Raw genomic sequence first — 15348 nt, 5'->3', positions numbered from 1 at the left:
TGTGATATTACAGAAAAAGAAAGTACTGTAGCCTGTAAAAATGGCTAACTGTATTTATCATTTTCTCCAGGCATTCAGTTTCAATTACACAATTTTCTTCCCGCCCACCTTTCCCTGAACATTTAATTAATTTGGAATTATTAATGTTTACAGTTTGATGAGTGAAAAGAGGGTCAGACCACCCTGACAGGTTACATATTATCACACAACTCTTCCAGGCAGGAGCTACATCCTTTCAACAAGTTGTGGTTGCAGCTAAATGCAAGTCTCTGCTTCCTTGCTCAGCAGCACAGCCAACATTTCAGACCATTTCTACTCCTTTTAAAATACTGTTCTTTGACATTTCACCAGCAGAAGGAATACCCCAGGAGGGGAGTGGTGGCACCAGTTTAGAGAGGTGTGTTTTGCCCATGACAGAAAACGAGGGAAGGGCTCTGCCCAACCAAACCTGCTGCAGTGCTGCTCCATCCTTTGGCAAGAACAGGAACAGTGGACATGAAGGTATGAAAGCAGTTTTAAGTTGTGCACACTCAGTCAAGTGCTGTGTGAGTAAATTCCAAGGCAGTAAATACACAAATCAGAGGTCTCTAGCCTTTAGAGTGGGGCATCAGTTTATAAAGAGATACAGAGAGAAGACAAGGAAAAAATACAGTATGCATTTTACTGAAATCTCACAAGTCATTTGTCTGGGTAGGGGAGAGAAGATAAAAGTGACATCAAGCAACTTCTCACAAGTCAGTTCTGTGGGTGGGGGAGAGAGAGTGCCTTTGGTACAGTCGTGGGAAGGGTAAGAGCGCTTCACTGTGAAACTTGGATAAAACTGACATCAAGCAACTCAGAAAAAAACCTCTAGAACCTTAGAAGCTACAGAAAGCAAAAATTTAAATGAGTTACATTTATTCAGTTAAAAAATTGACAGTTAGTAATGGTCACATGAACACCAGGGAACTGTATCTACATTTCCTGACGTCAATATGAACGGCACTAGGGTTTTTCTGTTTGTTTTCTTTTACGTATATAAATCTAATGCCAGTTAAAAAAATACAAAACAAAACTGAAACCCAAGACACTGTGAAATCAACACTGCTTAAAAACTCAAAATTCAATCTGATATATTTGAAAATAAATATTTTTTACCTTTCTTGTTAGAAAAAGACAGCTCACCAACTGCTTTCAAAGCAGTTACATCTTTAAGACCATTCCCAGAAGTGTTTCATAAATAATTAACCATTGATTGATTGTCTATTAATGCAGCATCTCTCAGTCATAGCTGGGGTCTCTGTTATTAGGCCATAAAATATTTTTTTCAGACACAGTGTTTATTCCCCCCCCCCTTCCTTTTTATTTAGGTATACTTTCTTTGAATATAGCATATCATGCTGGCAAAATTCATGCAGATGGCATAGCATGAAATATCGCAGAGTTTAAAATCACCTGTTTAAAAAAGACAAAAAAAGAAAAAGACAAGGAATGTAGTGTTAAAAATCATGGTAGTGGAAAAGCAACTACCCAGTCTCATGGACAACCAAGACAATTTCAAATGTTCTCTCACAGTTGTCTCATCTACTATGATTTGTTCAAATATGTCTTTTTTAATCCAAATTCATTCTCTTCAATTTTTTCCACCAGGGATAAGTAAAAAAATAAAAGGTTAATTATTAAAACTAGTCTCTTTTCCCTTTTAATCAAAATAACCATTTTCCAGCCCTCTGACTGTACATCTAATTTTAATAATTATTTCAAATAGAGAAGCTTATGAATCTGACACGTTTGACATCTCCTGATGCCGTGACATTTAAAACACTCATAACAATACCTGGGTTAAATCTCTGAAAATATAAATGATTCTTGAATCGAGTTTAACATTTGAAAAAGGCCACATCTTTAAACCTTCAGAACATTTTCACACAATTTATAATCCTAAGGGACACTTAGAATTACTGAGCAGGCAAATGAGCCTCCAGATGATTCTCTCTCATAGGCAACTGTGCAACTTAAAAAGCCTCCTTCCAAGGAAGCTATCATCCCTAATGCCTTCCCCTGGCCATATAAAACACAAAGGCAACTAGTTTTAGAAGCCTTTTTAATCCTGCACTTTAAACCTCAAGGATCACCATAATAAAGAAACATTTTCCAGAAATGTCTCTCTTGACAGTTTTACGTGTTAATTCTCGTTGCGCCCCCTTTTTAACAGTTTCACTGACTAAAGAAATAAACTGCTTTTCAAATAGTCTTTTCAGTAAAGTGCTTGTTATTACTCAAAAAAAAAAAAAAAAACCCAACCAAAAAGAGAAAGTGCTATTTAAGTCTTAAGATAATTTCTTTTTCCTGTGAAAAACTGTCTGATATATCTTTATTAATTTTTACATAAAGCTGAAATGAAACCTATTTCTTGTAAGGATGCTGGGTTACTAATTTTGGTGTTTGGCAGTAGGCAAGATGCCCACAGAAGGTGGTGACACACTGGAACCGTAGTGCAGAAGGTAAACCTTCTAGATGAAGTGGAAGGCATATGGAGAGCTCCTACTAGAATCCTTTCATATTTACATACAAATATAATATATATTAAATATAATATAAAAATAGCTATTTTCTTTTTTCTCTCTGAAGTTATCCCAGACACTTTTCTTCAAAGCCTCACCCACTGCAGACAATGTCTGCCTCCTAAACTCCGTGCAAATGCCATCCTCTTCACTCCATTATGTATCACCAGCCCATTTCTTCACAATCCTCCCCTTAACAGGCCCCTTCCCTTCTGTCAGAGTCATTCTGCAACATTTCTGCTCCAGAACCTGCAGCATCACAGCATTCACTGTCGTGCTCTTCATCAGGATGTTGCAAGTAAGTCTGTAGTAAATGAGTCCGGCAGAAGCAAAAGGCTGATTAAGAAAGAGGCAACAGCCTGGTCCTCTTCTCACTAAAACTCAAGGACAGTTGAGCAATTGATTTAGCAACAGGGAAAGCTGCAGACCTGTTAAATATATGCTTTTTAGTCACTACTTGTGAACAAAGCATCTCCATACTTGCACACAATCTGGACTAAGTTCTACACGCTTGCCTTTGTAAAGTTTGCCTGATTCATGTCAGGAATTCTTCAAATCTGTGCTGTATTTTTCCAGTTCCTTAGAATTTCCCCATCTTCCATCCTTTCTCTACTAGCTGGTAGTTCTGTAATTGAATGACCTCTCTCTGAGGCTACAAAAAGCTTCTTGATCAAAGCATATGTTTCTCTATTCTCTTTCAGCAGCCACACTATCCCATCATCTAATTTCTCTCTCCAAGTTTAGCCTTTTTACTGACAGACCTATAGCAGCACACCAAAGTATCTGGGGAGGGGAGACTGGGAAGAGAAATTGAATTTTTTTTATATAAAAAGCTGCATCATTAACTGTCTGGCTGGTATCTCTAATTTATTAAATCCTCAGTATAATAGCTTAATACACCTATTTTACCACTAGTCAGTAGTTCTAACAGCACTATTAAAGCTCTCCCAGTTTTATTTTTTAGCACTATATTTTTATTGTAATTGGTTAAAGAAATTTGTATCTAACCTATTTTCCATTAGGCAAAGAAGTGATAGCACAGACCTCTAGTCAATGCAGCTTCATATAGAAACAGGTGGAATGGAGTGGTAGGGATAGCAGAGCAAGGCAGGATTTCTTTACATAGAACTTTAGAGAAACAAGTCTCTGACAATTATCCCAGTCTGAAGAATGCCAGAAATCCCTGTAAAGAAGGGAAAGTGTTTCTTGCTATGTTTGGTATTGGCATCTGTTCCTTGCTCCAGGTTGCAATAGGCTTCTTGGAGCACAGAGCAATCGGATTCTCTTTGGTACTGTGTTCCTCACACTCTCCTTTCTTGTTCACTGCTTGGCTTTTTGGTGCCAAGCATTTGCTTTGTGACTGGGGAAAAACAGAGGTCTAATGCTGGGACACGTGCAGAGGCAAAGGCTGGCCCCAAAACATAACCAACGGCATCAAAGGCTTGGCTAAACTGGTATTACCTCCTGCGGGTTTGGTTCATCCAGTAATACAATCAACCTGTTCCACAGTACAAAATAGACCATCACCATTTCGTTACATTCATTCAACTCCTCCGTAGTATTCAAGATTAATCCAGCTTTCTCTCCCTAGCACTAGTTTTAACTGCTTTTACTGGTTTTTGTTTCTAATTAATTATCAGATCTATCAGCATTTATTAATTTTTCTCTGAAGTTGTGGTTTCCACAAACTAGTACCATAAAAACCTACCAACATTTACTTAAATAGCACATATCTGTTGGAACTTTTTATTTTCTTTACAAAGTGAAGTTGCCTTCTGAAGTCTTAGTTCAGTGATAGCTCTTAAATCAATACCTGGTAGTGTTAAATGCAATCATGATCTCCCCCAAGACACACTTTAAATGCTTCCAAAAACTATTTAAAAAATCAGCTCATTATTCTTCCTTCTGCAAAAGGAGTCCTGTCTTTTAAGGTTTGCTTTTTTTTTTGCCTTTTTTTTTTTTTAAGAGTATTACCTTAAAGATCTGAGATTTTTGAGACTCCTGTATTTCTGGCTACTGTCTGAGGGGGAGTACCAGTCAAAAATATTCATGGTCTCAACCCAGACCACTGTTAAAATTAAAACAATACAGAAATATCTATGAAGTAGATACACAAGTTTGGTTGACAATGTGCTAAGACTTCAAAATTGAAAATGGTTACAGATTCAAGACACTGTAATTCAAGATGTTCAACATTATCACCTGAAGTAAAATCAAGGCACTATGGGTTTTGTTGTTGTTGTTAAAATGACCCTGAATTAGTTCTGACTAATTTTTGAAGGAGAATAAAAAGATTCCAACATGGTTTAAGAAGTTACAATTCTCACCACAGAGAAAGTGGTTAAAAAGTGCCCAAAAGGTTATTAAATGTAAATATATTTTTGTGCAAATTACTCCTATAACTGAAACATTCTTGAAAATTACTGTCATTTTTTTTAAACCTTTTACATAAATATTTCCAACTATGAACTATATCAAAAGATAGCTTTGGGGAATAAAATTCCAAACCATCCGCAAGAAAGCAGTGCAAATTCCTATTTTTCAAATAAAATGATGAATTCATTATGAAATGATGGATGATATTTATGAATCTGAATGTCCTGAACCCTGATGCATGATCACCAGTTCAAACAGCTTCATCAATAATTTAACTTCAAGCAGTCAACTAACCAACACACTATACCTCACCGAACAAACCCTGACATCACGGACAAAGCACAAACAAGAGACTTGTGCCCACATTAAGGGTGAAAACAATGATGCATCATGTTGTAAACAAAAGGGTAGAACAGAGGAAAACATTAGTCTGAGTATGGCGTGAGAATTTAGGGAAACATATTCAAACCTACAAATAACAGATTACATTTTCATGCATCATATAAAATATTTTGCTCTTTCTCCTTTTATGCAGACATATACACAATATTTTACAGCATCTGTACAACAGAGAACTGGATTTCACACAACATTTTCAAAATATTTACTGTCCTGTAATCATCTGAAAAAAAATTAGATGGTTTTTGGACTATATTTCTGGCATTTTTTCCTGCTAATTCAAAACAATTGCTCCATGTCCATTTTAATACTTTAAAAATGTACAGGATTGATAAAAATACCAATATTTTCAGCATCACTCTCTTTTCAGTCACATTTGGAGATTTCACCTGGACAAATTAAAACATGGCAGCAAATCCTTTAGAACACAGAAACTGGGGCAACGCTCAAAGTTGGCCATGTCCCCATCATCATCTTGTGGCTTTTCTTAACAGATTCCAGAAGTTAGAAGTAGATCTCAACACCACAGTGCTAGAAAGCCTTCATACTGTTACCTCTGTAGCTTCAGTGCAACTGTTTGTGGAGCAGCCCCTCCTTGCAGTTTGCTTCAGAAAGAGGCAGCGCCCACACTACTGTGGCTGAACTTTGGAAGGATCAGTCATCTTGTCAGTTCTGTGTCGTGACAGCTGCTGCTGCTGCTGAGACTGATGCTGCTGGTGGTGCTGAGTGAAAGTGCTTTGCTGTAGTGGGAAAGCAGCAGAGAGAATAAGCTGAGCCGACTGATTTCCATGAAGTAACCTGGATGTCTAAAACATGAAAATAGAAAAAAATTATTTTTCCTGCTGCACTGAGAAACACAGGCCTAGCTGCTTTTTAACTTTTTATAAGGGTTCAATCAAAATAAACTTCAGATCTGGCCAGTTAAGCTGAGCAAAGAATGCAAGGTTTTGTTCCTACTAATAGATTTAATCAGCGCATCTGAGCAATTAATAAAGCAGCTGTAATTGGTCTTTGGAATTTCTGCGGTGATAGATAGGAATACATGGCAATTTGTCTTCATTTCACACCATAAAAGCATAGCAGGGCATAAAGAATCTATTTGAGTAAGTGTAGGTAGCTGTCATTGCAGACAAATGAAAAAACAGTGCATGATTTGGCACAGATCACATTTATTCCCCACAGACAAAATGCACAGTCAAAGAAAATGGTGCATTTGCAGACCCCAACATCCCCTCTGAAGGAGACTTATTACTGCGGAAATGGTACTTAGTTTTAACAGTACTCTTCTTAAAACACAAAAAAAAAGATTACTGAATAAAAACAATGAAGGATGGGTACAAATGCACTAGGACATCTCAATCCTAAAATGTTCTGCAGTGGAGAGTAAAGCACATCAACTGCTGCACCTACACAATCGGACTGCAAGATGCCCCAGTGAACAGAAGCAGAAAAGGCACTTTTGTCCATTTTAAAGAGTATTTGCTTACTTCAAATTCTAGCACTTGAATAGTTTGTATTAAAAATACTGGACTTTCGCCTAGAGCGAAATTCTAGAGGAGGCACAGACCTTTTGAGATCTTCATATTTCACATATCTGTTTCACCAGAATTAAGCCAAAATTGTATGAACTTTTAAATTTAGAAACAGAGACAGACACTACAAGCCTGCTAAACAGCCTCTAGTGCTCTAGTCACCACTACATATCCTTTACCAACTCCAGATGCTGGGTGACACATGTTCCAGTAATTAACTGGAATCAACAAATGGCAACAGATTTCTCCATCAATTCCTTCTACCTTCTGATTCTTTTAGAGATTTTTTATTTCTAAACTCCTTGGGTTTGTCTTCCTTCTCTTTTGACCCAATCTCACTTCTTTCTCCACTAAAACAAGGTTCTTCCCTACTCTCTGCTTACAAAGTTACTTGCTGCTCAGCCTCCCCTGTAGCCCAGACAGAATTTCATGTCTGATGTTACTGGGATATGTCTTGCTTTGGGTGTGTGCTGCTTTCCAGACCAACCATCATCTCTCATACCTTACTGCATTAACATGTAAAGTTAATGAAAGAAAATGTAAACTGTTCTAAAGGAAACATCTGTTTTTTCATCCTACAGTCAATTAAGAACAGCAATTTGTGGATGCCATGGGACAGAGAGAGAGAAATGGCAAGCGTTTCTCACAGCAGCTTGTGAGAAGTTTTAGGGAGCTGGAAAGATGTGATAACTTGTTGACTATAAACAATTTGCAGGTGCTGTTTTTCTACTTTATTTTTCTGTTTCTCTCAAGGACAGTGTGTGAGAAAGATGTTTCTGTTAGTTAGCCAATAGAGTAGAATCTATCGTACCACTCTATAAAAACCGCGCGGTTCTTTTGAATAAAGCCTTCTTTGCCTTTGCTGCGATCCTGCCTCTCACCTGCTCCTGCCCTGACCCCGGCCCACGAGCTACAGCAATTCAAGGGGAAAAAGATCTAAGACAGAACAAGGCATGGAGTAACACTGCAGGAAAGACCACCTTTCCTTTAAGTAATAGGATTGTAGAGAACTGCTACAGAATAAACTTACCTCATGCATTTGGTTTATTCACAGTTTATTATTTTAAGTGCTTTGTTTTCAGGTAAAGCACCTCTGGATAACCTAGCAATGCTGAAAGTGCCAGGATTTGGGAAAATTTGTAGACAGCTCTACATTCATTACCTGTAGGAACTGCTGGGGGTGCTGGGTCAGCTGTGACTGAGCTGGCTGTTGCACTGTGGTGAGCTGCTGCTGATGGTCCTGCTGACTTTGCTGCTGCTGCTGCTGCTGCTGTTGTTGTGTTATTGACAAAGTCTGTGTCTGCTGCTGTTGGGCAGCAAAAGTGGGATAAGCTGTCACCACCTGTCCCATAAACATAGTACTTGGTACCATTACCGCTCCACATGCGACCGGGGCCGTGACAAGTTTTGTTACAAGTTGCTGACCTTGAGAAAATCTGTTAATAGAAAAAGATATTTGGAGTCCCTTCAGGAAAAAAAATATATGAAGCATCACAGAGACTTGAGAAAAGGAGATTCCTCAAAGCCATATTTTGCTATAACAACATGGGTTTTGATAAGCCTGCAAACATGTTACCTTGGGCAGTTTAATTTCAAGGGTTGTATCCATACTGTTGAAACACAAATCACACCATCTTTTTAATGCTATTTTAGTTCCTTTTGTATTTGGTGCAGCTGCATAAGCATACCATTATAAAAAGTCATCTTAAATATAGGTCTTGAAGATTTACCTGATTTGTCTGTCCTGCGTAAAAGTGGTTACTGCAGCAGCATTCTGGTTGTTGTTCTGTGGTAAGCTAGAGGGAACCTGCACCACATTTCCTGCTGTTGGCTGAGAAATCACCATAGTGTTGTACAAAGGTGCTGAGACTGTGTTCTGTGACTGACTGGCAAGAGAAGACTGTTGATTGTGTCCACTAAGTACATTTTGTTGATTATGCTGAAAAAAAAATTTGAGATAGTATGTTGAAAATAGCCAGGTATTACAGCTGTTCTCCTCACTGTCACTGCCCATACTTCAAAACCACCAGGTTTTTTTCTATTCAAATGAATTCTTAATTCAAAGTACACAAGTATTTCTACTGACTGAGCATTTAGAGGTTGGACTTGACCTTGGACATCTGAGTCTCTTACACAAACTTCTTTTCCTGTTCAGGTTATTTTTTTTTTTCCCTCAATTTTTCAGCTACTTGCATACTGTTTATTCAAAATTCTCTTTTTACTCCTTTAACATCTCTGTGCCCAACTTAGAGTAAAATGTTCACATAATGTCAAGAATTTCTTACTTGAAAGTTTGGAACTAGCCTACTACTGAGATGGTAAAGTACATCACTAGTCTGCCTCTTCACAAATCTCAAAAGGAAGTATGGAATGTGGAAAAGGGTACAGAGGAGGGTGATCACAGAGATCACATGTATACACAGTCTCCATATACATAATGGTCAAACCCATTAGAAGTATTCAGCATGAAGAAACAGCTTCTGTAGGGATACATACTGTTGAGTGTTATGCCTCTTCTAAATTTTAAGGTTAAGTTTATGGTATAAGTTAAGAGCTGTTTCTTTTTTACATTTTAAAGTTTAATGTATAAGTTGAGTGCTGTTAAGCTTTTAGGCCATGTTCCTTTGTATCTCTGCTCTTGCTGTCCTTTTGTCACACGCACCAAAACACACACACAAATACACACCCCTAGATAGTTCTCAGTTCACATCTGTTTTGACTGCCTGGATTTTGTTTGGTTTTGTTGCTGCTTGTTTTTTCCTTATTGAGTCTTAACTGTCCTATAAGTATTAGAGTGAATCTTGCCAACAAACTTTGTCGTGCTGCCACTTAATATTAAATCAGGCTTTTGCTGATACCCTTGCCAATTATTTTTTAAGCAATCTCAAACACTCATTCAGAAAGGGGAATGTCAGGGAAGCTGTTGTGTTCCAGATGTGGTTTTGAGCAAATATTCAATCCAGCAAAATCAGTAATAGAACTTTACCTGTGTTGCAGTACTCTGCAAAGGCTGCTGCTGTATCATGTGTGGAGTATTTATATGGCCCGTGTTCATCCCACTTTGAGTCTGATTAGTCTGAACAACTTGACCTTGCATGTTTATTGGCGTGAGCTGCTGAACAGTTGAAGAATTTCCAGAAGGAAGCTGCACAGAACCAAAGTTGAGTCCAGAAGCTGACTGCTGCAAGAACATCTTAAAAAATTCCACAAGTTATAGGGTCAGTATTCAGAGACTCAGCTCTATCTGGTAAGAATCAGAATCCTAATTTCCAGAGTTCTAAACATTAAAATTCAATATTTGTTCTTAAAGAAAAAGCACCATTTAGAGACTAACCAGTAATGTGGTCTACAACCATGTAAAACATATTTGAGATGACACTTCTTTTTGTAGGACCTTCCTCAGTAACACTAAATCAGATAAAGAAAATCTCTGAATTAGTGGATCCAGGCATAGCACCAAGAATGTAACCTTCCCTGACAATCAGGAAATCCCAATGATTATACTGAACTTTCCAATGCTGTTGTAATAAACAGAATTCAGCACAAAAATATTATGTTCTTTACAAAAAGTTAGGCCCAAGCCTACAACAAGGCAGAATGTGCATCACTGAAGTATTTTTTTCTAGTTTTCACATTCCTCAACAAGGTATCTCCACACTGCATGGAGAGCTGTGAATCTCTCCTTTTGAGACATGGATAAGGCAGTCTACTGCTGGCATGTTTACACTAAACATCACACAACACCGAAAATGGCACACGCCAAAAGCTCCCACTCTTCCAACAGAGTTTAAGCAACATACTCAATACTTCCAGGAAGTATTTCTTCTATTCTTTGGTCACAATCCAGACTGAAAATATTAAATTATTTCCTTAAAATATATCTTAGCTTGCGGTGATCAGGTTTTTTCTGTTTGGGTCTTTTAACTAGAAAAACCCAATAGGTTTTCTATATATATACTGGTTTAAAAAAAATCATAAATCACGTAGTCAGCTGCTAGACTGAGTAATGCACCTTCTAGACCTCAGTCTTTCTGGCTCAGTAACTCCTTCAAGTTTACCATGCAGAGTAGAGCCATTCAGCCTGATAGGACAGTTTAAGAAGCAAAGAAACATGGCTTTAACATCCTCAGAGCTAAAAGAGAAAAACAGATCCTGCAGATTTTGGATTAAAATTCTAATGGCTGCAAAACTTTGCAAGAATTAACAACCACTCCATCTTTTTATATTTCATTAGGTTAAATGATAAGCTAGGCTTGACCTGCTCAACACTGGGGCATTTCCAGATACATCTGGAAGCAAACATCAAGTTCCTCTGGAACAGCAGCTTCAGGTACTATGGATTTTAGACATATTAGGCCCAGATGGCAGCTGACAGGGAATATAGAGGATCATGTTGTAGAACTGGGTACCCAAGACACTTTTCAGCTGCCTAAATTCTCTACAGATGAAACCTGGAAGTGATACACTAACTCACCTGGAGTCCTTGACCATGAACAATTTGAAGCTGCTCTTGAATTTTACGCAACTCTTCCTGCTGCCGATGAATATTTGCTTCTATCATGCGTGTTCTTTGCTCTAGCTGGTCCTTTAGATGCTGCATAGCTCCTAATTGAGCTGAAAACTGAAACACAGGCTGTAGTGCAATCAATAAATTAAAAGCTGAGCAAAAATTACATTTTATTCACAAGAGATAAGTACAGTCCTCCACAGAAGCAAAGAAATCAAGCGCTGCTCTTCAAATTACTAATAAACCATAATCTGAGGACCAATTAATGAGTCTGAAAACACCACAGAATCAATATTTAATTGATGTATGAGAATTGGTGAGCTAAAAGAATTCCATAGCACAAGAAATTGACTGGTGTCCAAATCACAAACATATATATGTGTGTGTGTGTGTGTGCGCATCTAGCCTTATTAATTTACATGGTACTGTAAATGTTAAAGCTCTCTCATGTTAAAAATTGAAAAATTGTAATTGTCCCAGTTTAGAGAAAAAGATTCACGCAGAGCTAAAACACACAAATAACATACAAAGAGCACAAAAAGCTAAAGGCTGAGCCCATAGAGAAACTATTTGCTGCTTTGGTTTTCCCTCAGATATCTGCTATAGGCCTCAAGCCAGTATAACCTTTTGATACCTATATCCTGTTCTTATTACACAGAGGCATTTCACAGACCTAGCAGCCTTGTGTTATAAGCATATGCCTGAAAGCTGCCAGCTGAGTTGAGGGATTTTTAAATTCATGCCTTAAAATATTTTAGCTTTAACTATTTTTATATCTATGCTGCTAATGTACAAGGCTGAAAACTACATCTGTACAAGTAACAGGAAGAAAAAAATACGGCAAAAGTGTCAAATTACAGAATTTAATCATTTCAAGAGAATAATTTGGCACCAAAGGACTCAATTTCTTAGCCCATGGATCCAGCCTGTCCAGATCCCCCTGCAGAGCCTTCCAGCAGATCAACACTCTCACCCAACTGGGTGTCATCTGCAAACTCACTGATGGTGACCTCAATCCCTTTGTCTGTATCATCAATAAATATATTAAACTGGACTGGCCCCAGTACTGAGCCCTCTGGAACCCCTCTAGTGACTGGCTGCCAGGTGGATGTAAGTCCATTCACCACCACTCTCTGGGCCTGGCCATCCAAAGTGTTTTTCTCTCAGTGAACAGTGCATCTACCCAAGCCACAGGCAGCCCATTACTGCAGGAGAAAAAGACTGTTTAAAAAAAAATAAACAATAAATTGAGCTAATCCATACCTGAGTCATTCCAGACTGGAGCTGTAAAGTTGCAGGCTGAGATATTGCTGGCTGTGTTACTGGTTGTCCAAGAGACTGTGAGCTTAAAGACTAGAATTAAAAAAATTGTTCCATAATCATAAGAGAATGAACTTCATATTTGACATTAAGTATTTCTTTAAGAGTCAAATTAAAAACAGCATTATATGAACTATTTACTAGTATAATAGAAACTAGTAAATTATTTCTATTTCTAGTATAATAGAAACTAGTAAATTGTTTCCTGAAATATCTAACCTTAGTTATTAGGGAATTAAGAAAACAAAAGCAACAGACTGTCTACATAATATATAGACTGTCTACATAACTTTTCTACTGCTAAAAATATATATAAGCAGTAGCTATAAAACAGAAATTACAACTACAAATATTTCAGAAGTCTTAATTTCAACAAGTTTGAAAGCTGACACCTTTGATTTATTCTTAAACTAGCAATTTAAAAAATATAATTATACTGTTATATTATCAGAAATCAATATATAGTAATCTATATATAATATTATAGTGCATATTTTAATACGCATTCTGTTTATGAAGTGAATTTATTAGTTCAACAGGAAAACGGGCACCAAGTACATGAGGCATGACAATTTCTCATACTACCAAGATTTCAGAAAGGATATGAAGTATTCACTAATATTCTTAGTCATAAATTTGTATGAGTTCTCTATAGGGACACATACAGCACTACACTGGCAATTTTACATATATATATATAAATGTGTGTGTGTACTAAAAATCCAGAATCACAGAAAGAAGTTCTGTGTGAGTGAAAGCAGACATTCTTTCAAATCCTAATGACAAAACCTAAATACATATATGCTTAATTATTGTATTCCTTTAAAATCTAGTATATACCAAAGTTGCATACTGAGATGCAATTCTAAGACAAGTATTCCAAGAGAAACTATTAAAGTTTAAACTATGTTTTTAGAAGAAATAAAACAAAGCTTATATGGATTTAATAATGGCTTTTAAAGGTGAACTCCACTGTTTAAGTACAACATTCTTCTCTGAAGTTACCTGACTGCTCAGAGATGATCTTCTTTGCGCAGTCTTTTCATGACCAGGTAAGCCTTGCCTTGGAGGAGTGCTAGTGTCCACTGTCATTTTAGTTGGTGTTGCTGAAAATGTTGAGAGTTAGAACATAAGGAAACATCTTAATTGTTATCTCAATTCTTTATTGCGATAATCTAATTACAGGAAGCTTTTAATAAATTTAAAAAAACTGTAAAGGCTTGGACTCTATTTTTTCCCCCTGACTATCCACCAGTAGAGTGCAATCTGATGGATTGAAATAGAGTGTACTAGTGTCTAAAACTGTACTCTAAAAGTAAAAGTCTTTTTCAGAGTAGTCTGCAGATCTCTGAACCATCAGAAAGGGTATTTAAACCTGAACACTTCTCATAAAATGATCATTAACTGCCAAGTTATGCATTTAATAAAATTAAGTAGAGAAAGCCCTCATAAGGAAAGCAATTCTGTTTTCAATAGTTGGTACTTACATGAATGATCCGATACTGCAGTATGTGAAGATTTTCTTGAACTCCTGGAGGAAGCAGAAGGTGTGGGGCTGGTATCAAACCTTTCCAGTGCTTCTTTGAGACTCACTGTGTTTATGTGATTGTCAGACCCAGAGTCCTGACTCTGAAGAGAAACACATAAACAACAATTATTTATCTAATCCAGTACACAATGCATATTTCTGTTAGAAAATATCTCAGCCTTTTTGCTTCTAATCAACCCCCTTACACAGGTGACCATGCAGGAGTAGTGGCCTGTTTGATGGCTGTAAGCTGTTTCTATTTGAGGCTTTTATACTTGGAAACCAAAGCTATATAAATCTAGAAACCAAAATGCATGCAGACTTAGGCCATAAACTGACTACTGAGCTGAGCTCCTTCTGTAGCCACTCATTTCACTCTGAACAACAGTGTAATGAGTGAACTGCTTCTTCTTTTGAGAAAGGATGAGTTTGTGCCATCAGGAGCACTGACAGATGAAACTTGTAAAACTGCCAAAGGAAAACATTCCTGAACAGTCAGACTAAAACATTTCAGATCATATCCACAAGGTGAAAAGATTCATTGAGCTTCTAAGAACATTAATTCAAAATAAATTTTGCATACTTTTAGTAAGTTAGACAAAGTCACACAATTACACAGCTTCTACTTTCCTATTGTGAATTCCTTCTTGGTGTGTTGACCTTGGTTTTTCAGATTATGGGTACTTCCAGTAAGGGAGACCATTTATTTAGGAATCTAACACTGCAGAAATCAGATCTTAATAAAAAGTTAAGGGTGTTATTACTGTTATAACTACATGCACATTAATTCCTGAAAAGAGAAGGGTGTTATAGGCAGAATTAAACACTCTTTCTAGACTTCTTTGATAATTTTCAATAGTCACATTATTTAGAGATCAAATAATTACTTTATTTGGGGACAAAACACTTTTTGCTGCTGTATATTTACTTGCATATTATTTTTAGTATGTGATGATGTAAAATAAAATTGTATAAAATACTCACTTTATCTGCTGTTATCTCTGGGAGTGATTCCTCAATACCAAGTTCTCGTCGTCTTTCTGCTCTAACTTCTGCATAACTAGAAGAAAAACCAAAGATGACCACTATATCATAGGATGATTTAAAAAATACACCTCAAAGACCAAACTCCTCAAACCCATG

General features: G+C 37.1%; 1 protein-coding gene across 20 annotated transcripts in view; it reads right to left on the bottom strand.

Moving 5' to 3' along the window:
- Positions 1 to 588: 588 nt before the first annotated feature.
- CLOCK (clock circadian regulator) overlaps positions 589 to 15348 on the bottom strand; it is a 65012-nt gene continuing 50252 nt past the window's right edge. For 18 of the 20 annotated variants that reach the window (XM_030238982.2, XM_030238981.2, XM_030238985.2 and 15 more), the window contains 9 exons: positions 15190 to 15265; positions 14165 to 14306; positions 13683 to 13783; positions 12621 to 12710; positions 11325 to 11483; positions 9837 to 10043; positions 8581 to 8789; positions 8013 to 8286; positions 589 to 6124 (listed from right to left, as the gene is read on the bottom strand). In XM_030238982.2, coding sequence (XP_030094842.2) covers positions 5948 to 6124; positions 8013 to 8286; positions 8581 to 8789; positions 9837 to 10043; positions 11325 to 11483; positions 12621 to 12710; positions 13683 to 13783; positions 14165 to 14306; positions 15190 to 15265 — 1435 coding nt within the window. In that variant the 3' untranslated portion in view covers positions 589 to 5947. The remainder of the gene's footprint in view (positions 6125 to 8012; positions 8287 to 8580; positions 8790 to 9836; positions 10044 to 11324; positions 11484 to 12620; positions 12711 to 13682; positions 13784 to 14164; positions 14307 to 15189; positions 15266 to 15348) is intronic. The other 2 variants (XM_050973358.1, XM_030238990.2) reach the window with 2 other exon arrangements.

The sequence above is a fragment of the Serinus canaria genome, chromosome 4 (assembly GCF_022539315.1).
Source record: "Serinus canaria isolate serCan28SL12 chromosome 4, serCan2020, whole genome shotgun sequence".
NCBI lineage: Eukaryota > Metazoa > Chordata > Aves > Passeriformes > Fringillidae > Serinus > Serinus canaria.
Note: the sequence above shows the minus strand (reverse complement) of the source record. Positions and strands in the feature narration are given on the sequence as shown.